The sequence below is a fragment of the Cucurbitaria berberidis genome, assembly GCF_010015615.1.
Source record: "Cucurbitaria berberidis CBS 394.84 unplaced genomic scaffold K460scaffold_3, whole genome shotgun sequence".
Taxonomy (NCBI): domain Eukaryota; kingdom Fungi; phylum Ascomycota; class Dothideomycetes; order Pleosporales; family Cucurbitariaceae; genus Cucurbitaria; species Cucurbitaria berberidis.
This window is the reverse complement of record NW_024468937.1, coordinates 6,127,800-6,152,055: the sequence shown is the minus strand read 5'-3', so window position 1 is coordinate 6,152,055 and position 24,256 is coordinate 6,127,800. Positions and strand designations below refer to the sequence as shown.

General features: G+C 50.8%; 12 protein-coding genes across 12 annotated transcripts; 5 read left to right on the top strand and 7 right to left on the bottom strand.

Moving 5' to 3' along the window:
* Positions 1-338: 338 nt before the first annotated feature.
* On the top strand, positions 339-1,508 carry K460DRAFT_367570 (uncharacterized protein). Its single transcript, XM_040933599.1, has one exon. It carries the CDS (start codon positions 709-711, stop codon positions 1,198-1,200), a length of 492 nt encoding a protein of 163 aa, XP_040789380.1. The 5' UTR covers positions 339-708; the 3' UTR covers positions 1,201-1,508.
* On the top strand, positions 1,334-2,206 carry K460DRAFT_131438 (uncharacterized protein). The gene has a single exon (XM_040926674.1). The coding sequence runs from the start codon at positions 1,467-1,469 to the stop codon at positions 1,914-1,916; it is 450 nt and encodes a 149-aa protein (XP_040789379.1). The 5' UTR covers positions 1,334-1,466; the 3' UTR covers positions 1,917-2,206.
* A 145-nt stretch (positions 2,207-2,351) lies between these two features.
* K460DRAFT_407004 (polysaccharide lyase family 1 protein) lies at positions 2,352-3,360 on the bottom strand (the record flags this gene model as incomplete). The annotated part of the gene is made up of 2 exons (XM_040937020.1): positions 2,352-2,777; positions 2,833-3,360. The coding sequence occupies 2 exons, from the start codon at positions 3,358-3,360 to the stop codon at positions 2,352-2,354; spliced, it is 954 nt and encodes a 317-aa protein (XP_040789378.1).
* A 1,117-nt stretch (positions 3,361-4,477) lies between these two features.
* On the top strand, positions 4,478-5,916 carry K460DRAFT_336233 (uncharacterized protein; the record flags this gene model as incomplete). The annotated part of the gene is made up of 1 exon (XM_040930970.1): positions 4,478-5,916. The coding sequence occupies exon 1, from the start codon at positions 4,873-4,875 to the stop codon at positions 5,914-5,916; it is 1,044 nt and encodes a 347-aa protein (XP_040789377.1). The 5' UTR covers positions 4,478-4,872.
* Positions 5,917-6,272: 356 nt separating this feature from the next.
* On the bottom strand, positions 6,273-7,055 carry K460DRAFT_367566 (uncharacterized protein). The gene is made up of 2 exons (XM_040933598.1): positions 6,973-7,055; positions 6,273-6,920 (listed from the first exon to the last, which is right to left on the bottom strand). The coding sequence occupies exons 1-2, from the start codon at positions 6,999-7,001 to the stop codon at positions 6,371-6,373; spliced, it is 579 nt and encodes a 192-aa protein (XP_040789376.1). The 5' UTR covers positions 7,002-7,055; the 3' UTR covers positions 6,273-6,370.
* Positions 7,056-8,414: 1,359 nt separating this feature from the next.
* On the bottom strand, positions 8,415-9,389 carry K460DRAFT_285337 (PQ loop repeat protein-like protein; the record flags this gene model as incomplete). Its single annotated transcript, XM_040928805.1, has 3 exons — positions 8,415-8,943; positions 8,997-9,254; positions 9,319-9,389. 3 exons carry the CDS (start codon positions 9,387-9,389, stop codon positions 8,415-8,417), a joined length of 858 nt encoding a protein of 285 aa, XP_040789375.1.
* A 220-nt stretch (positions 9,390-9,609) lies between these two features.
* On the top strand, positions 9,610-13,545 carry K460DRAFT_377949 (MATE efflux family protein; the record flags this gene model as incomplete). Its single annotated transcript, XM_040935032.1, has 3 exons — positions 9,610-10,989; positions 11,498-13,372; positions 13,435-13,545. 3 exons carry the CDS (start codon positions 9,610-9,612, stop codon positions 13,543-13,545), a joined length of 3,366 nt encoding a protein of 1,121 aa, XP_040789374.1.
* Positions 13,546-14,143: 598 nt separating this feature from the next.
* On the top strand, positions 14,144-15,736 carry K460DRAFT_406998 (aminopeptidase-like protein Y; the record flags this gene model as incomplete). The annotated part of the gene is made up of 4 exons (XM_040937019.1): positions 14,144-14,280; positions 14,329-14,416; positions 14,465-15,517; positions 15,566-15,736. The coding sequence occupies 4 exons, from the start codon at positions 14,144-14,146 to the stop codon at positions 15,734-15,736; spliced, it is 1,449 nt and encodes a 482-aa protein (XP_040789373.1).
* A 276-nt stretch (positions 15,737-16,012) lies between these two features.
* On the bottom strand, positions 16,013-17,945 carry K460DRAFT_396118 (uncharacterized protein; the record flags this gene model as incomplete). The annotated part of the gene is made up of 2 exons (XM_040936083.1): positions 16,013-17,623; positions 17,811-17,945. The coding sequence occupies 2 exons, from the start codon at positions 17,943-17,945 to the stop codon at positions 16,034-16,036; spliced, it is 1,725 nt and encodes a 574-aa protein (XP_040789372.1). The 3' UTR covers positions 16,013-16,033.
* A 459-nt stretch (positions 17,946-18,404) lies between these two features.
* On the bottom strand, positions 18,405-19,252 carry K460DRAFT_367561 (uncharacterized protein). Its single transcript, XM_040933597.1, has 3 exons — positions 19,023-19,252; positions 18,842-18,925; positions 18,405-18,688 (listed from the first exon to the last, which is right to left on the bottom strand). Exons 1-3 carry the CDS (start codon positions 19,177-19,179, stop codon positions 18,627-18,629), a joined length of 303 nt encoding a protein of 100 aa, XP_040789371.1. The 5' UTR covers positions 19,180-19,252; the 3' UTR covers positions 18,405-18,626.
* A 932-nt stretch (positions 19,253-20,184) lies between these two features.
* On the bottom strand, positions 20,185-21,353 carry K460DRAFT_367559 (thioredoxin-domain-containing protein). The gene is made up of 3 exons (XM_040933596.1): positions 20,989-21,353; positions 20,799-20,906; positions 20,185-20,747 (listed from the first exon to the last, which is right to left on the bottom strand). The coding sequence occupies exons 1-3, from the start codon at positions 21,162-21,164 to the stop codon at positions 20,555-20,557; spliced, it is 477 nt and encodes a 158-aa protein (XP_040789370.1). The 5' UTR covers positions 21,165-21,353; the 3' UTR covers positions 20,185-20,554.
* A 421-nt stretch (positions 21,354-21,774) lies between these two features.
* K460DRAFT_281954 (kinetochore protein nuf2) lies at positions 21,775-23,289 on the bottom strand (the record flags this gene model as incomplete). Its single annotated transcript, XM_040928536.1, is given in 3 exon segments — positions 21,775-22,809; positions 22,822-23,148; positions 23,197-23,289. The coding sequence occupies 3 exon segments, from the start codon at positions 23,287-23,289 to the stop codon at positions 21,775-21,777; spliced, it is 1,455 nt and encodes a 484-aa protein (XP_040789369.1).
* Between the last annotated feature and the right edge of the window lie 967 nt (positions 23,290-24,256).

The window sequence follows — 24,256 nt, the reverse complement described above, 5'->3', positions numbered from 1 at the left end:
CAAGTAGGGGGACGCGTTGACGGGATGGATGGAGAGACCGTCTGCCTCGGATCCGGCTGCAGAGCAATTTGAAGGCTATAATATTGGGAGTGTGTTAGCCCTTTTGTCATGCTGGGGTGATCGTCTACTACTTGCTCACTGGTGCATGAACTGTCTGTGCGCGGATGCCCCTCGTCCCGCATCCCAGTGACCCCTTGTTCCCTTTGGACATCACTCCGTACCGCGCCACCGCTCGCAACTCTTAGCACCATCACCACTAAGCCACAATGTTCTTTTTTCTTATTTATTTATTGAAAGATGGATGGATGGATGGATTGATTGGTGCTCGTTCGGATATCGGTGGATGATTGGTTGACATTATGTGAGTAAAGTTGACGCACTAACACTGGGCGCTTACTAGGGGCGCTTATGCCAGCGTGACATGACACACGATGGGCCTCAAGACCACGCCCATCTGGCACTCCACGTCGCAGCGCAGTATGAACCATAGCCGTCAATTCTGTGGCAGACGCCTATATCACGGAGAAGTGGCCTGATCTCCTTGTTACTCCCTTGTCGCCATTTTCCTTCGCTCTTAGTGCCTCGGGCAGTGGTTCTCGGGTTCTACATCCACAACATCGCCTTTCGTCAATTTTTACTTTCGTCGTGCCGGTCACTCTACTAAGCATAATAACTTTTATTCGTTTCGGTGAAGATCAGAACGTCAAGATGCATTCCTCGCTCATCGCCAACATCCTACTCCTACTCTCAGTCTTCCACCTCGCATCCGCAAGCCCAGAACAAACATACCCAGCCGGAGCAGCTAAGCTCGAAGCCCGACAAGTCTCTGCCATACCCTCACAAGCCGAACTTTGTCTCGACTACGAACGGACTGCCAACATGTCCACCATCGGTGCCAATGGCTCCTACCGCACGGTCCTAATGCAAAAGTCGAATGTCGGCACCATTTTTAACGCGCGAATGATGGACGCGGCGATTAAGAAGCTGCCGAAGCTTACCGCCGATCAGACTTTGAATACTGTGTGCGGAAACTGGACAGAGATTGCGTTGCGGGAGGCTGCAACAAACTTCACACAGGGCATTGTTGCGCAATTTACGACAGAGGGTTTGCCCGTGGGGATCAAGGCTGGCCCGGAGGTGATTGCGGTTGTCAGTGTTGTTTGCATCGTATTTTCGGTGGTTTGGGTCTTCAGCGGCTAGAGAATGCTTCAAAGTCAAACGTTGTGGAAGTCCAGCTGGACTAGCAGGAAAATGTACAGGAAATCATTACCCCAATCACGGCGCAATGGCATGGATAAGACTAGCTCAACAGAACCCAAAGATTGATGAATCAATCTGCAAAATCCTCTACATGACTTGCACAATGCTCCCTTGAGGGCCTCAGCAAAATCATTCCCGTAAGCCTCCCCCACGTACCCTTTCTTACGCCCCTTCTTACGCCCCTTCTTACGCCCCTTCTCATATTCATGCCTCATTCCTACAAGATTTCTATTCACCACCCTTCTCTCCCCACCATCCACCTTGTTCGCAAACACAAACCCCCCAGGGGCCAGATTACTCCCTTCCGCAGTCACTATTACAATCGTTGGCGGAAACTTTATGCTGCTAAGTACGAAGGAGATCCTAGCGAACCCTACACGCTTATTATCGAAACGGTCAGATCGAGTCGCAATCCAGTTCAGCACATCCTCTACATCCTGAATGGTAGCAGGCTAGCGGTCCTCGGACGCCTTTCGGTAATCGACGTCGAGCACATAGATACATGCATCTTGGGCGATCTAGAAGTATGTGTCGCTACTGAACATACTTGTGAAGCCAAAGCCACCCGAGCCAGTTTACAGGAACGGGTTGTAGTCCAGATTGCGCTGGTGTGGCATTTGAGGCTACTAACGGTGGATGATAGAGGAATTCTATGATGCTGCGGCTCGGATCATTGACGGAGCGGTGAGGCGCCCTTATTGTTTTAGTAAAGAGTATTGGTACATTTGTTTCGCAGGCTGCGAACCTTGACGACCATCACCAACCGGGCTTGAAGCACAAGGTCGGTCGGGATATACTGACTCAAAACCCACTCACAACTGACGCAGTTTACTTGGCACCACAAATCTCAAAACTTAGATATAGGGCTGACAGGCGTTTTCAACATCTCACGTTAGCTTTAGGATGTGTTAGACACATGCGGCGGGACACACACGAGGTAGGTATCAAAGCAGCATGGTTCCAAATGTTTTGAGCAGAAGAAAGTGCAAGTATATTCAAGAAAGATAATATGTACAACAGTAGCAAGACGATTCCGTCGATCTTTTTGCCGTCCTCACGGCCATCCTAGGTCAATGTGTCGATTCAATCGCTTAGAAGGTGACAACGCCAACACCAGCGCTCTTTGCAACAATGTCGCAGACGCTGGCAGCAGGGTCAGTGGTGTACGCATATGGTGCCTTGTAGGATCCCTTCTTGGTAATCTGGGTAGGGCTGTTGGTGTAAATGTTGCCATTCTCAGTAGCAAAGCCCTCCTCCTTGGAGTCGCGGTTGGTGACGATGGAGAGAGCCGTGTCGGTGAAAGAGTTCAGCTCGACGAGGACCTGAGCACCCATGCGGGAGTTGACACCAGAAATACCGCCATTGTAGCAAGAGTTGTAGATATGGCCGGTACCAAAGCGGATCGAGGGGAGACGGGAGTTGACCTTCACGAAGTTGTTGTGGTGGTAGGTGACATGGAGCTTGCCAGCGTCCTGGGCGCCGTTGCTGTCGCTGTGGCCGACGAGGGAACCCTTCCACTAGGAACTCGTTAGGATTACCGTTTATCAATACAATAAACAAGGCTAGACTTACGTGGTCGTGGAACTTGTTCCAGGAGAAGGTCAGGGAGTCGGATCCATGCTTAGCATCAAGCAGACCATCATACGTGTCCTTGTCACCAACAAGACCAACACTGGAGAAGTCATTGTGGTCGACCCAGACCTTGGTAGACTCATCAATGTCAACCAAGTCCTTGCCCTTTGGTGCACGGAAGAACTTCAAGTTCCTGATGATGATGTTGGTGGTCTTGCGGACCTGGAACCCACCGTCCGTGAGCCCGGCAGTGCTGCCGACGCCGAGGAGGGAAGTATTGGGAGTGTCAATCCTGATGATACCACAGCCCGTGAGCATGCCCTTGATCTTGATCACACCTCCCTTCTTCGCCGCGGCGGTCAACTCAGCGCAAGAAGCGACAGTGGTGCCAGCACCGCTTCCGCCTCCAGTTGTACCGGCGGCAAAGCCAACCAACTCATCGACCTTTACGGCGCGCTTCTCAAGGGGCGCACTGTATGCGGTGGAGGCAGCGGTCAAAGCCGCGGTGGCAATCTCGAAGAACCTCATGTTGACGGGATGGTGTTTAGTTTGGTAAAGAACGGTTGAGGAACGAATGGAAAGTCTCGAAGAGAATGTAATGAATGAAAGAGATCGACTCTTGAAGCTGAATGAAAGCCTTGATCTGGGCAAGAAGAAATGTTATATACTAGACGTGCTAAGCTTGTAGTATTTTGTCCAGGCTCCATAATCCCTAAAGGGGTCGCCCTTAATACTACAACCAGGCCATAATTCTCTTGGCTCTCCGATATCAAGTTCCTCCGCCACTATAGAGCTCTCCTCTCGGCGGACTTAAGCAGACTAAAATCATCCACCAAGCGCATTGAAGCATAGCAGTCCCGTGAACAGGTTCTTGGCAAAACGTCAAGGTGTCAAACAACCATGGTGGTCCGGGGTGCATCGCTGGACAACCGCAAACAGGGCGGCTGTCTGCATGTACTAGTGCAAACAGTATCTAGTCTGTTTCTGAATCGTTCAGAAAGGGTGGTGTAATATCGGCGCCACCGTTTTACTATGCTACCCAGGAAGCTTGGCGATTAAAGGTAAGAAAGACCACCAATAGGAGAATCTCATAAAGAAGCCATGTGCGGATTGCTCCGCGAGCCGAAGTTGCAGTGGCAGCAATGCTTGAATTCTTTTCGCGACATCAATTCCTATGGGAGGACTAGAATGCGGTGATCATAATGACAGGTTTCCGGCGTTCGGTCGAAGGATTCGAGAACCAAACGCTTCCGAAGCTTGAGCGGGTTCGTTAGCATAACACATGGTCAATAGCGTGAAACCAAGCGGAGGCACCTACATCTGCCAAGTCTCCAAACTGGACTTCTCCCCGAAACCCAACAGCTGCTGTTCTATGCCCCAATCCGTCTTATGTCCTATAGTTGCATCGCAATGTTGTGGACTCTGTTGTTGTCACCGCCTACTCTCCCAAAGAGACACACTGCGCTGGCATACAGCAGTACGGGTATGAGCCGCGAGCAAAGCACACGACTCTGGTCAGTTGCGGTCGGGGTTGATGAGCCAAGACCCGCCAAGAGAAGGCTACAGTAAGCTCCACAGTATCTTGGCACGTCGGACACCGACCCACATTGCAACCCTTATCAACGATTGAAACTCTGAAACGCCGCGATGATGTCGAATAAGTTACTTGCAAAACACGGCCCACGCTCGTACTTTTGTTGATATCCCAGAAAACCCGACAGTTGCCCCCATCACTCTCAAATCGTTCCTGGGATACAATCCACCGTGGTACCAAACCTCAAAGTCAGGTCAGCATCGTTAGCGAGCAAGCGGTAGAACAATGCGCCGGAGTTCCTACTCACAGAGTCTTAACCTAGCGTTGTACGTTGCTTCTGTCGTTTGTTGGCCTGCCTATCTGCAAAGTTGCGTTACGCGATTTATCATTCACCGTCCTCGCTGTGGGTGGACATTCACAAATGGACCCCTTTATATGAGACCCTAGAAAGGACATCTTTCTACTTCTACCTAAACCAAATATCGAGAGCCCACCTCAGAGAAGCCATGGGCGACCGCATCACCAGATACCTCCAGATTTCTAAAAACTGCTTCCTTTGCAATAAGAACTTCTCTGCGGAGCACACGCCGGTCTCGCTGCTAGCATGCGGACATATATTCGGGCTTCGATGTCTCATGATTTCCCTTCACGGAGGTGACGTCGACTTGGGCAACCTGTGGTCGCCTATTTCTGACATCAATCCGAGCGGGGTGAAATGCCCGGGCTGCCAGTGCCCTATAACAAACATCGACCACAAGCAAACCGCCATCTCAATCTTGAGAGATATCAGTAGCGACTTACCAGATTACCAGACCAAGCTGAATGCTTTCGTTGGGCAGCTGCGGGAGAGCATCGCAAAAGTCGGCATCGACATCAAGCGAGAGAACATGATGCAGTTTCTCAAACAATGTTATACGAGCGACGGAGACGACATTTTGCAGAAGGCCCTTCATGATGCCGCAAGTGCGGGTGATTACTTCAGTCCGTTTCACGATGCGATTACCACATCGCGCAACGGCAATCCTGAGTCTATGTCGTTTCCTTTAATCCGACTATGCTTCCTACTTTGGGATGTCCATAATGTCATCAGGAAGAAAACCAGTTTGAGTATCAATGTGCTTCTGTGGGAGGGTAATCGCTGTCTTGGTGTCGACAAGCCTTTGGTTCATTGGAAAGATGTTGAAGACGCAGCCGATCTAGAAGGCAATCTACTTTTCCCACTACTTCATTGCTTTACTATGCTAGCCTCCCAAGCTTTAGCGCGAAGTAATCTAAAAGACGTGTGGAGAGGGGAAGAGAGGACTGAGCTGGCGCGGAAGTTCGCCTGCGAGAGGATTGGCAAGCACTTTGAGGGCAGACCATCGTTGAAGTGGCTACAGAAGCTTGCAGTCGTCGTCGACGAGCTCAAGCGTCATCAGTTCGAGATGAGTAGGAAACCATTGGTAGGTCTTGCCGCCGAGAAAGGGATTGTGCGAGGTTGGTGGGCTATTGCGAAGATGGAAGCTGAAGACGCTACAGGTAGCAACTCACAAGATGCTGAGAGTGGGTAAGCTCATCTGTCCGTTATCAGTATGCTTGCTTCTTTTCCTCATCTATCAATGTTTCATTCGATCCTTTGTCCTTTCCATGAAATAATGTCTAACTCGGATGGTGCTTCAGCTTTCAAGGTCTGTATTGATATTTCCGTGTTCTGCGGGGACTTTGACTTTGAAATAGAATTCTTGATATGTGTAGATTATGCGATTGAGACGTCGCAGTCAGACTTCCCCAAAGCTATATGCTCAGCGTGATTATTGATGGAAAGGGCCGCAAAAAGTGGCATTGCACAAGTGTACAGTGATGAGTTTAATTCAACAAGAACTATCAACAGCTATCGCTATAAAATCAACGAACTATTCGATGTTTGTGAGATTCACTAAAACCATACAGACTTGCTTACGAGCATCAGCGTGGTGGTATGTTCCACCGTTCCCCATGCACATCATCTCCTCAAAGCCTCTCCGCCTAACTCAAGATCTCTTTGGCACCCTTGTCCCATTCAACATAATTCTGCAAATGATGAGCTACCCCCTTGACCACCCTAAATATCACGCCATCCCACTCCTCCTGCATAACCCTTATATCAGACTCGCTCACACCGTCTAGTTTACCCATCCTAACGCAATAGTGAAAAGCAGCATGATACCGCCTCGCTGCATCAAGAAGCACGGGCGGCATACACAGAACGTCGTGCTCAGCGGCTAACACCAAAAACCTTGGCGGAACTCCCGCTGGTGCCGCATTCATTGACGACGGCTTGCCGGGCGTCCATCCAGTGATTTGCTCAATAACGTCTGGACCCGTGACGTCGGCTGAGAGCGCTTGCATGGGCCAACACATGCTCTCATAAGGAGCGAGAAGGCACTCTAGATCTCTCACGGTGGATGTTGGCGTTTGGGGAGAGAAGAAAGCGTTATGAATTTGCTTGGTGGTTGCGAGGTGGTACTTGGAGTGAAAGAGGCGGTAACAGAAATTTAGTGGTGCTGAAAGAAACCAGAATTTGTAGCACGACCACCTACACCATCGTTAGATTGGGATTTTGGGAGGTGAAAAGAGAAGAGACGCACGAGCCAAATCCCGGCACAGCAGCAAACATGCAAAATGCAGCCACCCTACACAACCCCCTACTTAATACATACTGGCTCAATGCCCCACCGGCAGAATGACTAATTAACACCACCCTGACCTTCTCTTCTCTCGTCCTTCGTTGCGTTTCTAGACGTTCCACCTCTTCAATACCTGCCACTAGGTCCTCGCCAATCGCCCCTCGAGACGTGAAATACATTTGCTAAAAACCTGGATACCAACTCTTTCCGTGACCACGATAGCTAACGGCATAGCATGGGTAACCTCGTTGAGCGAAAAAGGACATGTAGGAGAGCCAAACAGAGGCGCAGCCAAAGCCGCCGTGGGCGAAGAAGAGGGGGGGTTTGATGCTAGATGAGTCTGTGGGGAGTGCAGAAAGGAGTTCTAGAGGCCCGGAGATGGTCTGTACATAAGTGCGTGTTATGCCTTCAGGAAGAGGGGTACCGGCTGGTGGATTTGGCGATGGCGCACGCCATTAGAGAGCGAAGGGGCCGAACATTCAGGCTGCTGTCGTAGACCCAGAGGAGATGACTGCAAATTTTGACGTAGGAAAGCAATGAGCAGTCGTCTTTTGTATTAGAAGAGATGCTGATCAAGGTCGCTTGAGAACCTGCAATGTTCTCTGTAGTTGTTTGACTGCTGAAGCTCGAGTTATGTGTGCACAGTAGCGAGGCCTAGGAGTCTTATATGAAGTTCTCCAAAATCATACAAAGGGTGTGGAACGGCTTGGTTTAACAAGAGGCCTGAAAGGGCATGCACAGGCGAGTGGGTTGTTCAGCCGCACGCAACCTATGCTAGGCAATCTGTGTAACGGCATCGATTACATGTGACTGTGACTGTGGCTTGGGTTCATGAGCACCGTGAGTGGGCAGAGACTCGACTAAACCAACTAATGCGGGCTTTTGAGGGTGGGTTTAGATGGGGATTGAGAGACCGCGACGCTAGCACTCCTGGGGTAAGGCGCGATCTAATTTGGTTTCCTAGCTTCTCCTCGTTGACACTCGAGCATACGCATCCTGCGCCTGGGTGTGCTACTCTATCATGCTACATCATGCTCCACTCTCTCTCTCTCTCTCTCTCCGCTTCATGTTTTCTTTTTCTTTACGTTGCTGTACTGGGGAAGCAATTTGGTTACAGTCAAACATCATGGTAAAGCCGTGCATGAAGCTACTGTCGCTAGATTGTCAGCTCCCGATGGTATACTTCAACGTAAAGTAACCCCATTTCCAGTAGGAAAGAAGTGATGAAGAGTGTGGGGGTAACAGCTTGCGAAACTCTATTGCAGGTACGAACCTACGCTTGAGAGTGCACATCCTTTTTCAGGCCTACCCGGACGAACTTTCTGCAACAGCAACACTGCGTTGGCCTTGAATACCCCCGTCATTGTTAATCAGACCACTTTACGGGACCAGGACCAAATCGTTCAGCTGTCTCTGCCATCACGTAACAGCGGCGTCTGCTCATGATCCCGAATAGGACCTTCCTCCACACTCTTTTGTGCTTGCCTGTCCCTCCAGCAAAACCATAAGCTCATTACGAGTAAGCAACCTTGCAAGCAACCCGTGAAGATAAACAGTCCCCACGCGCTCCAGCCCTCTGGGCCTAATCTTGTAGCTAAGCTTGCCGCGAAGACAAAACTCCCAGGCGTCTGTATACACATCATAGGTATCGACAAGCTACCAGTCTCCTGCAGTCTCCATGTCATGATGATCTGCGGTATGTACTGTACAGCGGCAAGTGCAGTGGCTAAAAGACCGAGAAAGTTAGCCCAGCCACGAACGTGGGAAGGTAGAGCGTAGACGAAGACGATGGAGCCGATGAATGCGATGATGAAGAAGGTCAAAGAGAGGGCGAGGACGAGAATAGCTTCTTTCCAGGTGGGCATGTTGGTGTCTTGTTCCTCTTCAGCGGCTGGTGGGTTCCGGGGGAAGAAGATGAGGAAAAGGAGCATGCTATTGTCTGTCAGTTAGCTGCTTGCATTGCACGTTTGAGGAGGCAAGCGTACATGAAGAAGAAACACGTCCACTGCACGCCAATCTGTGCAATACCCAGCAACGCGGCTGCGCACGGGAACTTGCCAATCTCCTTGCAACACGCCATGTCTCTTGTACTCTCAGGCAGTGTCAAGATGTTCGCAATGCTAGCTGTGCCGGATATTGTGCCGAGGAGGACGAACAGAGGGCTGAGACCCCGCGAGGAGCGTCGCGATATTAGTTTGTAGTGTTGCGGGAGGTACGAGACGAGTATGCCCAGGACTATAAAGCTGTGCGTTTTAGGCCGTTAGCTACTGCTATTGTCTGAGGGTGAGGGCTGGAAGGGAACTTTACACCGAGACGGAGAAGTTGACGAGATCTGGACGAGCCAGCTCCCGGCACCTTTGGTGGTCTGCATATATCATAGTGGCCGTGTGTGTTGCTGATGAAGAAGCGTGTGGCCTCGCGGGCTTGAAGTCATGGCTGGAAGGGCGCCTGTGACGTGTGAGACGCGTCGGGGCAGGCAGGTGTAACCGACCGACCATGCCTCGGCTTCTTCTACCATAGCATCGCGCATCTTCACAACCATCTCAACTACACGTCCCCAATGCGCCTTGCTACCTTTGCACTCCCGCCCCGATCACCATGGAATTCCTCCCCACCCTCCAACACGGCATAGACGACCTCAAACCCTCCCTCTTCGAACTCCTCTCCGAACAACAACTCGCATCGCTCCTTCCCCCGTCTCTCCGCTACCTCCTCGCCATCTCCACACACCGCTATCCACGCTACCTACTCCCCGTGCTAAACTCGTTCGATGAGGTCTATGCCGTCGTCATGCTGCTCGTAGAGCGCCACTTCCTACGCACCTATGGCGGGAGCTTTACCGAGAACTTCTATGGCTTGAAGCGGGCACGCGTCTTGAAAATCAGGGGCGGCGAAATACCGCGCGCGCAACTTGGGGCGAGTGAAAGCGTACGGGAGGCGGTCAAGCTGGGGTCAGGAGATGTGTGGAAGAACCTCGCCGTCTTGGTGGGTTTACCGTGGCTGAAGCGCAAGTTGGACGAGGGATACGATGTCCACGCTGCACATGCGAATCTGCTCGGCCCCGGGTACAACAGAGATAGAGATGGCTTAAGAGGCGGATCGAGCATAAAGGAGAGGCTCATGTACTATTACAAGTGGTTTCTGCGGAACGTATATCCGTCGGTCAACGCAGCGTACTACTTCTCCCTCCTCGTTTTCAACATGGCGTACCTATTCGATGACACGAAATACCACTCGCCCTTCATGTGGCTGATTGGTTCGAGGATGAGAAGATTGGGCGATGCGGATCACAGGGCCATCGCGCTTGCAACCGCACCAAGGAAGGTCGGGCCTGCAAGACCTGGGGAGGGGGGCTCGATTTTCAGCCCGAGGAATCTTGCGAGGAGTGTAGAGCCGAGACTGCTCAGCTCACTAAAGATACTACTCCCGACCAGTATCTTTGCGCTCAAGTTCTTGGAGTGGTGGCATGCGAGTGACTTCGCGAGACAGCTGTCCAGGAAAGCGGCGGAGAATATTGAGTTACCGCCGCCGATATTGCCTTCTCTGCCACGATCTACAGCAAAACAGTCGGATCGCAGCGAAAAGTTGCAGCTGTCATCTTCAGCTTCCAACAAACTGCAACGCATCGACCCACCAATATCCTCCACATCACTGCTCCCCATCCTCACTGTCCCAACACCACCATCCTCACACCTCTGTCCCATCTGCGTTAGACCCATCACAACACCCACAGCCTCGCCAACGGGCTTTGTGTACTGCTACACGTGCATACATCGCTGGGTGGAAGGGGAACACGACCGGCAGGTGGCTTTTATCGAGGGCTCTGCTGGCTTTGTGAATGGTGAGGAAGGAGAGGAAATGGAGGACGAGGGCTGGGGTAAGGAAGAGGGGAGCAGAGAAGGGAGGTGGGAGAGTGGGAAAGGGAGGGATGCCGTTACAGGCCGGCGAGTTCTTGGTGGGACTGAAGGGCTGAGGAGGGTTGTCGTATAGGATGGTTTGCCGGGTTGGTTTCTGCACGCTCGAGATGATACCAAACATAGCGCCCTGTCGTGTATTTCTACTTGGATGTATGATAGCATCGCACGTGCTTGCGCGACTTGAACGTCGTTTGTTCCACAGGCACAAATTCATCGCCTCGCCTAACTTCGCTCACCCGTCCAAGAACAGCAACAAGCCGCAACCAATGACTCACGATTAGACCAGATGAGTTACCGCCCTTCACGATGCTAGAGGGCGGCGTGCCAAGCCCAAAGTCGCCAAAGTCGCGCCTAGTGTTGCCCAATTGGCACAAGGCAGATGCGGGCCTCTAACTATGCGAACGGCCAGGTCCCTGCATGGAGCTCGATCAAATATCAGTCATCCTCTTTCCCCACCATCTGGGCTTCTTCATAGGTTACTTTTGCCTCCTTCCTCTTTTCTATCAGCTCACCTTACTGCATTGGCCAACAATACGTTCTTGTCTGCGGCATCGTGTAGTAGAGAGTAGGCAATGGCCCCGCCATCATCACCGCCAGCGGAACATGCCGTCACCAGCTTTGCAAACGATGTCACGTCTCAGATGGAAGGCTTCGCCCATTCTCAAGACATTGCAGAAGAAGCTATTGCACGAGACCTAGATGACGACGATTCGTCATCAGAAGACAATGACGATGATGATAGCTCCTCCGGCTCCTCGACAGTGCGCCAGTTTTCCATGATAAACTCTTATCGCCGGCCTTCATATGTTAACCCAGGCTCCCGAGCCACAGCCATCATATCCTCAAGTGTACCAGACCGGGTTTTTTTATCTACATCGTGGAAGAAACATAGCCATCTATCGAAGAAAGAGAGGGAATCGGTTCGAGAAGAGGAGCGGAGTCTACTCCGTGATAACAACCTCCTGCTACCCAAACATCCTCGATCAGGAAGTGCGGGACAATCCAATCATCTGGGTACCAAGTTGTCATTCTCCGTACTACGAAAAGTCAAAAGTACGCCAGATGAGGAGACATTCATTGACTCGCAACCGTCTGAGCGAACAGCGCTTCTAGAGGCTGGAGGTGATCCAGGTCAACCGTATGGAGGCTTGGACTCGCCGCGGACCATCAATCACAAGTGGAATGAGGCGGTTGCAGCAGGAAAGATTAATACGAGCTGGCAGCGAGAGGCGAAAGTCCTAACCAAGAGCTCGGCACCGCTGATACTAACGTTCTTGCTGCAGTACAGTCTCCCAGTAGCTAGTGTCTTCACAGTCGGCCACATTGGCAAAACAGAACTGGGCGCCGTGAGCCTAGCCAGTATGACCGCCTCTATAACAGGCTATGCCGTTTACCAAGGCCTCGCAACCTCCCTTGACACCCTCTGCGCACAAGCTTATGGCTCTGGACGCCCGCATCTTGTTGGCCTACAACTCCAGCGCATGCTCTATTTCCTACTCCTCATAACGATTCCGATATCTCTCATCTGGGCATTTGGTACCCAAATCCTCTCCAAAATCGTTCCTGAAAAGGAAACGGCACGCTTGGCGGGTTTATATCTTAAAGTTCTTATCGCTGGTGCGCCGGGCTATGCAGCTTTTGAGAGCGGGAAAAGATATGTACAAGCACAGGGCTTGTTCAGTGCAACAATGTACATCCTTCTCATCTGCGCACCGTTGAACGCGTTCTTGAACTGGTTACTGGTATGGCACTTAGGCTGGGGCTTCATTGGCGCACCTATCGCAGTCGCCATTACCGAGAATATTCTCCCTCTCTTGCTATTCCTCTACGTCCGCTTCATCGACGGCTACCAGTGCTGGGGTGGCTTCGACCGTCGAGCACTGAAAAATTGGATGCCTATGATTAGACTCGCTCTTCCAGGACTAATCATGGTACTCGCAGAGTTTCTGGCGTTTGAGATCTTAACACTAAGCTCTAGTTGGCTTGGACCTACCGAACTTGCAGCGCAGAGTGTATTAGGAACGATCACGGGAATCACCTTTCAAATTCCGTTTCCGGTTAGTATTGCGGCTTCGACGCGGATTGCGAACTTGATTGGAGCGACGCTTGCTGTTCCTGCAAAAATGGCGGCGAAGGTGTCCATCTTCGCCTCCGTTTTGGTCGGTATTTTCAATCTCCTCCTGCTTTCATTACTGCGAGAGGCCATTCCAAGGCTCTTTACGCCAGACAAGGATGTCATCAATATGGTCGCAGCGCTCCTCCCTCTTTGCGCCACATTCCAGGTCTTTGATGCGCTGGCGGCGAACTGCAATGGGATCTTGCGAGGCCTAGGACGGCAGGAGATTGGTGGATATGTGGGGCTATTTGCATACTACGTGGTTGGCGTACCGATTAGTTTCGGGACTGGCTTCGGTGCTCAATGGGGATTGTATGGGCTCTGGAGTGTAAGTTCTCCTTTTATAGTGAACCTTGGTATTGAGAGGACTGGCATACTAACGATAATTAGGGACCAGCTATTGCCTTGGGCATTGTTGCAGCAATTGAAGGAGTGTTCATTTACAGGACGAGTTGGGAAAAGGCGGTTGAGGATGCAAAGGCAAGGAACGCTGCAAACTAAAACCCTGTTTTATATCTTGCTAGAACTCTGGTATTATGGAGGCACCAAACATCAAGGCCGGGATCGCCAGCGCCTTATAGCGAGCATCTATATCCGATTGTGTACCATAGTATGTCTCGCTCTTTTGAGTCACTAGATGCTTTCGCCGCAACAATGATGAAGATAGACTTTCAGTGATATTTGATGTTGTGGGGCTTGGAGACATCAAATCCCACCCACGAATTACCATAAGACCGGTCGAAGCTGGTTGCCACTCAGTCTTAGTGGCAATGAGGGTGGTCACGCCAAGCCGGCCTAATCACTTAAGTGGAAGGTGTCAATTCCAAAGCACGCTCCGCCCTTGGCAACGCCGATCTACTTTCTTGTGACCTTCTTTTCCGGACACAGTACCACGCAAGCCGAAGGAAGGCTTTGATAAGAGTGGACGAGGGAAATGTCGTGCCTGCAATCAATTCAAATTTATCCAGGGAACCGGGCACATTAGGAGACAGGGGAATGTTATATATATGGACTGGACAGGCCTCGCAACAATGGTGGAAGTTGCTCATTCCATCGAACGGCTCGAGGACTGGAGAATACTGTCATCTGATATATGAGGATGAGGTCTCAATGCTGTTTGGCTCTAGCATTCGCTGTGCAGGTATTGGGTACGGTATTCCCTGCCCCAACCTATGGTGACAAACTGCGACCTTTAGTGTCATCGAAGAAGATTCAGGATGTAATCACGACCGACGGGTAAGGCTTTTTTCGCACGGACAGAAGTCTTTGCTAACTCCACGATAGGCTGATGGGCAATCTACAAGCTCTTGACTCCCTCGCAAAAAAGAACGGAGGCAACAGAGCCTTTGGTCTTCCAGGATATGCAGCATCTGTGGACTACATTCTCTCGAAAACCGCAAACTCAAACTTCAAGACATAGGTACAAGATTTTCCAGCGCTGTTTTTCCAGGTTGAATCTATAAAGTTCAGCATCAGCAACACATCCTACCACATTATTGGGCTCTCATACTCACCATCAACCACCCCTGGCGGATTGACGGCACCGCTTGTACTTGGCGCATCAGGGCCCGAAGGCTGCACGAACAAATCTTACGACAACTTGGATGTAAAGGGGAAGATTGTATTGGTCCAACGAGGAACATGCCCTGATGGTACTACACTTGCCGGCCGTATCAAGCCCGCTACGGCGGCGGGGGCTGCTGCGGTCATCATTTACAGTGATGTGACCACCCCCGTCACCGGTGGAACTCTCTCAAACCCAAACCCTAAAGAGTACGTTTCTTCAGGCTATATCAACAAAGCCGATGGTGAGCCTATTGTCGCACGCCTCAAAGCTGGTGAGCAGATTGAAGCCTACTTCCAGCAGACGCAAACAGTTGAAACAAGAATCACCCAGAATGTCTTCACAGAGACAAAGGAAGGTGACCCTTCCAACGTGATCATGTTGGGCGCGCATCTTGATAGCGTGCAGGCAGGCCCTGGAATCAACGATGATGGGTCTGGTACAACTCTGATTCTCGAGATCGCCAAAGCGCTTAGGAAGTTCAGGGTGAAGAATAAAGTCCGTTTTGCCTGGTGGGGGGCCGAGGAAAATGGATTATTGGGCTCAAAATATTATACGCAGCACTTGAACGTTTCGGAAGCGAACAACATCCTAACGTATCTCAACTTCGACATGGTATCCCGCGGCTATTACGGCGTGTTTGATGGGGATGGGAGCACATTCAACCTAACCGGTGCACCCGGATCTGCAACTATCGAGAAGCTCTTCGTTGATCATTTCAAGAAGAATGGTGTAAATGTAACTGCGGCGAGATTTACTGGTGGTAGTGACTACCAATCCTTCATGAACATTGGGAAACCCGTTGGGGGGCTCCACACTGGCACTGGTGTTGAGCAGGATCCGTGCTATCACCAGGCTTGCGATACAATTGACAACCCGAACCCAACGACCCTTACCGTTAACGCAAAGGTAAAAGTCACCAAGCTCGTACAGGAAGTGTTAGCTAATACAAAACAGGCTGCAGCTCACGTCTTGTCGATCCTAGCCACTAAGGGGGAACAGCTCATTCCTAAGAGCTCGGTGAACGCTAGCATGATTAGCTCACGAGGTCTCATGGGCATCGAGCCTAGGTGGACAGTACCAGACGAAGGTGAGAGACATCTGTCGACATGCGGGCACGAGGTATGATTACATTTATAGAACGGCAAGCAAAGAAGTATGGCAATAAATCCATGACATTATTACTATTATTTGTATGAAGCTTCAGCACTTGTGGAGGGAAAGGCAAAGCTGTAGTACAAGGCGAGGACAGCCTTTCATTAAAGATAAAGCAGAAAATTCCATCCCAAGAGCCTAATCAGAGAGCTTGAAAGGCCAAACATATACAATCTGTTTCGCCGTCCAACGAGTGAACCTAATTACCAGCGCAGCAAGACAAATGAATCCTATATATCAATACGATCCATCTTCTTCAACCCCCTCTTCTTATTTCTTCCTTTGACCAATCTTACCGAAGATCTTGCCAATCCGCCTAACCAGAAACCTTCTCTTTGGTGTAGGCGGCTTGGCATGATAATTGAGAGTTTTGACTTCCCCAAAATCCAATTCAACGGCTTCCTTCCCAGCAGCAGTGATAGGAGTAGTTGAATCAGAAGAGATTTTCGTGTCTGGGGCGACCCTAGCCACGTTTGAACTACGTTGAGAAGGGCGGGCGGTGGCGAGGTCGCGGAGCTCTTCACCTAGCTCGGAGACAGGGTTCAAACTTGGCTGACTAGAAACTTTCACTCGGGTTGACGTAGAGCTTGTAGAGTATTGTATCATGCCCGTGGGCTGGTACACGCTCACAGCATCCCGCCTTCCCGCGTTACAGGTTACATACCTCCGCCGATTTACTTCGTGCCTCCCATAGTAGCCGACCGTGGTAGCTTCGGCAAGCCTAGACTGGAAGCTCTTGCGTTTTTTTATTTGGGCATCGCCAGACGATTTAGCCTTTGGGTCGTCCGGGGGCGTTGGAGCAGAACTCGGAGGCTCCTTGCCTGCGAGACGTGTTTTGAAGAAGGCGAGGGGCGAGAACGGGCGAGAAGCCATGGGAGATAGAGAATGGGTTGGATCCCATGCAACCTTGCGATGGGGCTTGACGTGAACTGCTCGGCAATTTGTAGCTAGGGACACAGGTTCAGGACCAGTATCGTCAAAACGGACAACGTTAATCTCCCCGTCTAACTCAGTTTGTGGCTTGAAATGTGGCTTGAGCTCTTCTGGTGACGTGACCCTAGATGACTGGAGGCGCTGGTTGAATGAACTCATACGTGAGATAGATCTCTGGAGGCTCTCTGTCGTCCAGCAGCGGGCGCGGCTTGCAGGCCGTTGCGCCGGGGTACTTGAACGCAAATCGTATGTCGATACACCCTTATACGGTGAAGGAAGTTTTCGATCTCTAGAAAGAAACGGGTGATGGCGAAGACTAAAGCTGCGCGGAGGAATATGATCCCCTACATTATTCATCTCATGCCGAGAGTAAACAGATTGGTCATCTGAGTGGAGTGATTGCTGATCCGATGTAACTTCAGGTCTCAAACAGTCAGTCGGGGAGAGATGAGCTGTTCTTTTTGTGGCAGTTAAGTTCTGTTGCTCCTCAGCGACAATAGCCAAGTATTCACTTGCTATCGATGCCTTAGACACCCGGTGAAGCTTGTACTCCCATAGTTTCCGAGTCTCGTACACGATACAAGCTGTGATCGTGTCGCGGATACTGCTCTCGAAAGCCACTTCGATACCCTTGTCATCCATCCCGCACCTCGGGCAAATAGTGTTTAGACCGTCCATAGTACAATACATCTTTTTGAAGTAACCACCTTTTCCAATCCAGTTGTTCACAGTGCACCGCACAGCGACAGGATATCTATCACTAACACCCCAACCCGATCGAGTAAGAAGCTCGTATAAATATCTCCGAACAACCAAGAAGCTGTCGTCCTCCTCCGGAAGTTCATATCTAGGAGGTCCTTCCTGGGTTTCGGCGCGGATCTGATCGTCCGAACAAGGCAGTTTGAAGTCGCAAGCGTTTGTGTTGCGCTGAAAGCAGTCGTATACTAAGGCATCGGGGCGAATACTGCTAATCTTAGCAACGGTGCTCTCCTCCAGATTGAGTTTTGAGGTTATACTTCTGTGGGTTCACAAGGGAACTACGTCGATCCGAGCTTTGGCTCTCCATCCTGGACCTTTCGGGAAAAGGGGTAAGGACGCAAGGTACACAAAATACCAAATAATCGTCGATGGGCATTGAAGTTGGTAGAGGGGGGTGCAAAGACACCAGAGAAGCTACCCAAAATTGGGTGCGTCTGTTTTGGTCGGTCGACCCAAGCAAAAACCTGGGGTTGGCCCATGGTAGAGACATTATGGTCCGCAGATGTGCCATGGTCCTTGTAGTTCGACCGACCGGATTCCCCTCACCCTAGATTAGGTCAAAAAATATTGAGAGACCTCCAATCGCTAAAGTTGAAAACATCCGAGACCATCAAATCTCATTCCTCCATCAAGTCAGATGACATCTGGAGGTCAACCCCATGACTTTTATCAGCACAAGAGTGACTCCTCAAATCGATATTTAGTACCATAGGAGAACGATGATGAGGTTTAGAACCATGGTTGGCGACCGTTTCGACCTATCCTGGAAGAATAAATGTAATCACAAACATCTCCACACTCAAAGTACTTTCCTCAAACGAGGTAGCGCGGGTTACGACTTGATACTATTCCATCGAGAAGCGATGTCGGGTGATGTCTTTGGATGGTGTACACACTTGATAGAACCCGCAAGAAGGACTGTGAGGAAATAATTTGTCGATTGATACACCGTCATGATCCCATGTAATGAATAAGTAACCTCACAACTGCACCGGTAGTAAGCACGAACCCTACTACCACCCATTCTAATCAACCATTGCTCAATCACACTCGTCACCCGCGTCCGCAGCTTCCTATCTCATTCTTCCATGTATCCATTGTCTTTTGGAACCTATCACACTAATGGCGCATGTCTTCGTGGCCAACGGATGGACGCTGAACCATGACCATGCTAGTTGCCAATGGGTTCGTACGTGTTATGAGCTTGGCGGTTGCTAAAGAGGTAATATATGACTACAGATAGCGACATGATTAGCACTTTTCTAAGTAGAGAATATAAATACCACACAAGTCACCCCTAAAGAGTGCTTCAAGTAAAGCGTGTTACATACTATCCGTATGTTAGCAAAAACATTCGAATAATATTCGGGGTAGGAATTTCGCACCCCATGCCAATGACGGGGAATAGGAAGACGACAAGAGCCCAGATGACCTTGTTGGAGACGGGGCGGTTCGACTTGAAGATCTCAACTGTGGCACAGATATGTCAGCTGAGGTCTTGTATAACACGACAACTACCACTGCTTCAGGTGAAGCGTATAGAAGAAGCAAGGCAAAGGAAACCTACTCCAGGCGATGATATCGAGAACGAGTACAATAAATCCCACAATACCGCCTCCTGTGCCAGCCTGCCACGGCTTTGCTGCCTGCGTGGTGATGGGCGCTGCTTCAGCGAGCATGAACAGCGAGAGCTGGAGGAGCATGGAGATGACGAAGTTGAACATATTGGTGGTATTGACGATGTCTGTAAGTGTTGTTGTGGTGAGGACAATACCTTTACTTGCTGTTGGGAAGAGGAGTCGCGAGTTGAGGTGTTCGGGTGCTGCCTTGGTTTAGGGTGAGTTGGTGGTCTGTGCCCGAAGATCTACGTCATTGTGAGGGGCACGAGACACGAAACATCCCAATCTAGCAAACCACTACTGATTCCGCATCCTTCAATCCATCTGCATCTGCCCTCCGCCACACTTCGAGGAGAGAAACATTCATTCTTCAAGCCGTCTAAAACTTCACTAAATAGCCACCTACATTCATTGCCTTGTAGCCCGTATATTGGTTAGAAGCAAGCAGCACACAGTTGGGAGTTCAGAGCATAACTCGTTCTTGGTAGGAGAGGCCCATTTTGGACTTGGTACTAGGCTGGACTATCATTGTCCTATCAAAAGGCCTGGGCCAATCTCTCTCTGCTCTTGGCGGTAGCTCAGGTCAATCTGCCAGCGGAATTGAGGTTTTGGACTGACCGCTCGATAGCAAGGTAATGTCCACTAAGCCCCCTCACACGGGCTCTGTATCTTGGGGTGTGGATGCACCATATATCGGGTATATTATGTTCAATTATTTCTAGTTGTCTGATGATGCTAGAATCCAACGTATAGCTCTAAGTAAAAGCCCCCGGTGGGAGTACATGGGTGTATGGGGTGTTTGCAATCACCAACTCAAGCAAATAGTGAGCAACTAGCGTACGAAACTCGGACCCCATATTTCACGACAAATACTGGCTTGTGGTTTATTAATAGACTATATATATTGTTAATGTCGAGGTCGAGGCAACGCTACCAACCCAACAGCATCTGCCAGCTTTATGGCTGTTCACGTTATGAAGGATGTGTCCTACTCCCAACTGCCTATCTTCAGCAGATTCTTAGCGCAACCCCATTTAACGTTTAGAAAGTGCCTCGATCCACCATGGCGCATACGTCTCAAGACCCAACGTAATGCACCAATCGAGATGTGTGAGACCAAACTGCATTGTGATGGCTTCATTGTTTTCTAGGGACTAGGGATTCAGATTGAGACGCCGGTTCTCGCCGGGCTCGAAAGTGCGCATTTGTAAGCCAAACAGCCGTGATCAGCACACTCTACGAGCTGGAACAAAATAGGAAGCACAGCTGATGTGCACTGAAAATGGTCTACAACCGTTTGTATCATTTCAAGATAGGGGTCATGATATCCAGATTCACAAGTACTCGTTTCCCCCCACCAATCGTGCCAGAGCGATTAGCCGTAGTAGTGTCTGTCGACTCCTCCCAACACCCGTCTCTCTAAATACCCAGGCCTATGCCAGTATGCCAAAGGATATTATTTATGGTGGTCGCGCGCACTCTAGGTCTCGAGGTTGGCCTGGATAGCGGCCTCGAGGGCCTTGGGGTTGGCGCCCACAACCTCGGCGACCTTGTCGCCGCCCTTGAAAAGTAGGAAGGTGGGCATGGCACGGATGCCGAGTTCTTGCGCGACGTCGGGAACTTCGTCGACGTCGATCTTGAAGAAGCGTGCGTTAGGGTACTTCTCTGAGAACCTGTGTGCGTGTTAGGGATGCGATGGCTGCGGGTGGAGTGCAGAAACTTACTTGACAACCTGGGGAGCGATGACTTTGCAGGGACCACACCAAGTAGCAAAGCAGTCGAGGACCATAAGAGTCTCTTTATCTTTCAGCGCCTCGTCGAATGCCGACTTGCTACAATTGTGTCGCGTTAGCTGCTTGTCCCCCAAACATATGACGTCGTCCCGAGACATGCCGTGGAGATAAGGATACTCACGTCTGGAGGTTGTGTACACCCTTGGACTCACTCATTCTGGCTGTATTGGAAAAGAAGGATGGGGTGAGGAGCGGTCGGTAGAGGTTTGCGTTCGATGTGGGGTTGATGGAAGCTGTTCGCAGTCGCGCAGATGTAAGTAGTGTTCTAGTGGTTCGCAATGACGACGGCGCAAACATGATATATGTACAGCGGAAAGCAGTGAGACAGGAGGGAGAGACGATTTCAAAGACTTGGCTGATGGAATGTACTGGACACAAGACACGGAGGCCGATTACAGTTCAGTGATGAAAAGATGCGCTTATTTTTCGGCAAAGGCGTTGGAGTCCCTGCGCAAAGCCCAACGCTGCTGAAACAATGGGAAGAGGAAGCAAATAGAAATAGAAGAGCCAACTTACGATATCTTGAGGTTCTGGTTGTAGAATTGTGATTGTCTGCGGAGTACAGCGTCTTAGGTAGGCGTCGCACGGGGAGTTAGGCGCGATGCAGGCTGGATTACTGTGCACACAGCGGCGAGAGCGGGCTGCAATGATAGATGACGTGCTTGCCCGACCGGCCGAAATGCCCCACCAGGGTCCTTCCTCTTTGTTAGATATGATAAGCAACAACGACTTTCGCTTCCCAATTTGTCTCATCGAACTACCACCGTAGTGTGCATTCATTGTAGCCGATTCCAAAGGTGTAATTAAACGAAACTAGGTATGAGGTATCCCATGCTTGCCAAACTAGCTCCAAACTTGACAATCCAAACGCCGTCATCCTTCATATACACATTAACTCAAGCCGTAATTAGATGCTCTGCTCCATCTCCGTGATGTACAGCTTGATGTGGCTTTCCATCTTGAGATATTCATCATGAGCAGCATGAACCTCATTCTCTATGTTATCCTTGAGCTCTGCCATCTTCTTCTCTGTTTGCTCAATGCGGACTCGCCGCCGCTCCATCTCGCGACCCTTCTCGCCCCTTTCTTCTGCCAGCTTTGAATGTGTCTCTCGCAGCTCTTCCATGCGTTTACGAGCACGCTCTGCTTCCTCGTCGGCCTTGGTCTTTAGCTTGTCTGTTCTCGCATTGACGTTGCCTAATTGTTTCTGGAGAAGCCTCTCTTGTCGTTCAACGTCGCGAACGTTGTTGCTCCGATCTGCTAGCGCGTCTCTATGCCTTGCTGCCTTGGATAGCTCCTCCTCCTCTTTCGATAGATCGGCTTGAACATCTGTCAGAAGACGCGTGCACGACGTGACATCAGTTGCGACTACGCCAAACGAATCGGTCGAAGTCTGTAGAGCGCGTGCGCGACGGTCCAATGTGTCGATCTGAGTCTTGTCGACGGTGAGGCGGTCGTTTAGATCGCGTAGCGAATCCTCCAAAGCAGTTGGGCTCTGTTGCGTATACGGCTTGAGCTTCAAGACCTCGCGCTGCACGTTCTCTTTGTTCTCAACCTTGTGTTGTAGTAGTTCCTTCAACCTGTTCTGCTCTGCTCGTGCGCGCTCAAGCTTCTCCGCGACCGCTTCTTGACCCCTCTTCAGCTCCAGCAGCCTATTCTTCAGCTCATTGTTCCGCTTTTCTCTCTCTTGCATGAGCTTCTGAGTCGCCGCGCGGTTGCGCTCAAGGTCGACAAGCTGCAGCTCTTTCGCTTGCTTGTCGTTGTACAGCTGCTCGATTCGAAGTTTCGTGCGTTCGGCCTTGTTGAAGTGCTCGTCGATGACCTCTGTTTGCGATTCACGGAAGCGAATGAAGTTGATCATATAGGAGAAGATCTTGACCAGGCGACCGTGTGTGGGCTTGTACAGATCGTTGAAGGTGAAGTCGTGGATGCCACACTGCAACTGTTAGCTAACGTGGCCCTCTTCCTGTGCCGCATGCGCCTCATTGAACGAAGCGCACCTCACTAGCCCTCTCACCTCGCGCAGGAGCTTCTTCAAGACGACGAAGAAGGCCATCAAGTCCCGCGTGTCGCTCGTAAAGATCCTTTCTGCATCACCACCGCACATGTCCTCGGCAGCAGCACGCATGGCGGGCGAAACCACCTCGCGCGTTGTGTTCATGAGCAGCTCTGCTAGCCACTCGAACACCTTTTGGATGATTTGAGGGTTCGGTTTCTGCAAGTCTGCCGTGCTGAAGTTGATGCCGATGTCTGTAATGCAACCTGCTATTTCAGAGTCGGGCTATCGCAGTTAGTGAAGCGCATGTCAAAGGGTGGCAAGGGCGGGTACCAAAGTCATAAAGGCATCGTGCTCGTTGGCAGCGGGCGCGCGCTGATTGTGCGAAGTGGTGCGCACCGTACTCATGCGCGGATTGTACGACATTTTCATTTAGCAGAAACTTCAACGTGGTCATGTGCGCTCCCGTAGTAGGGTTAGGGTGTGCTGCTGTCGCGGTGTTCGTGGTGGTGTTGAGATGCTTGTAGACTGTTTGTTTACAAAAAACTCCCGAGGTCGGTTGGCAGGCAAGGCAGGGGGGCGAGTTCAACTGCCCTAATCGGGAATGGCTTATTCGGGTACGTACCACACCAAAGTCGAGGATCTAGGAGTCAAGACACAAGATGTGGAAGTTGAAATAAGAGTCAAATGACTGTTGGACTGCTAGTAACTCATAATACGCGTCTGAATCAATAACCACAAGTATAGAGATGGGTATTCGTCTGCTGGCATCGGGCAATGTTACTCGACTGGCCACACAGATCTTGTTTCACCGCACCCATCGTTGTAGAGACGTGATGGCTCATTTCACCTTGTTATGGGCATGCCAGCCAATAGAGTCAATCAAAGACAAGAGGCCGTGAAACCAAGGTTCGGTCCGCATGTCTGATTCAGCGTCAAAGCCCGAATGTGGGACATGCATCTGCTGTGGTCAATTCAGACGTGTGCGAGTAGATAGATTGGCACCTGAAACAGCAGCATGCCACGCTCAAGCCGGAACAAGGTTGACTTGGGCGACGCGGGTACCTGAGTGGATGAGGTGTTGAATCTTGTCGACGAAGCCACTTGAACAGGGCAAGGGGCTATGATTGGAGAAGACGTGGTGATTTTCTCCCATAGAGCCGGCAAGCGATGGGGGTTACCCGTCCGTTGGTGGTCGCGTTGCTGCAAGGCCGACGTGGCTCTCGACGGTCCCGCTGCTTTCAATACTTTTGCGCAGCATTCCATGAGCTGTCGCTGCGCGTGCTTTCCCGTAGTGAGGAGAGGTTATCGTAGTGAAGAGGGGGTCTTGTGGTGAGGAGAGGGTTCTGGTAGTGAGGAGAGCTGGAGGGTTCTCGTAGTGGAGGGGGGGGGG

Coding starts and splice junctions, on each gene's coding strand:
- K460DRAFT_367570 (XM_040933599.1), top strand. CDS start 709: ATGCATTCCTCGCTCATCGCCAACATCCTACTCCTACTCTCAGTCTTC.
- K460DRAFT_131438 (XM_040926674.1), top strand. CDS start 1,467: ATGCCTCATTCCTACAAGATTTCTATTCACCACCCTTCTCTCCCCACC.
- K460DRAFT_367566 (XM_040933598.1), bottom strand. CDS start 7,001: ATGTTTGCTGCTGTGCCGGGATTTGGCTC. Junction 6,921..6,972: donor GCTGTGCCGGGATTTGGCTC/GTGCGTCTCTTC, acceptor ACGATGGTGTAG/GTGGTCGTGCTACAAATTCT.
- K460DRAFT_367561 (XM_040933597.1), bottom strand. CDS start 19,179: ATGTTCAACTTCGTCATCTCCATGCTCCTCCAGCTCTCGCTGTTCATG. Junction 18,926..19,022: donor TCTCGATATCATCGCCTGGA/GTAGGTTTCCTT, acceptor TCTGTGCCACAG/TTGAGATCTTCAAGTCGAAC. Junction 18,689..18,841: donor ATTCCCCGTCATTGGCATGG/GGTGCGAAATTC, acceptor CGCTATCTGTAG/TCATATATTACCTCTTTAGC.
- K460DRAFT_367559 (XM_040933596.1), bottom strand. CDS start 21,164: ATGTTTGCGCCGTCGTCATTGCGAACCACTAGAACACTACTTACATCT. Junction 20,907..20,988: donor GGTGTACACAACCTCCAGAC/GTGAGTATCCTT, acceptor ACACAATTGTAG/CAAGTCGGCATTCGACGAGG. Junction 20,748..20,798: donor ATCGCTCCCCAGGTTGTCAA/GTAAGTTTCTGC, acceptor ACACGCACACAG/GTTCTCAGAGAAGTACCCTA.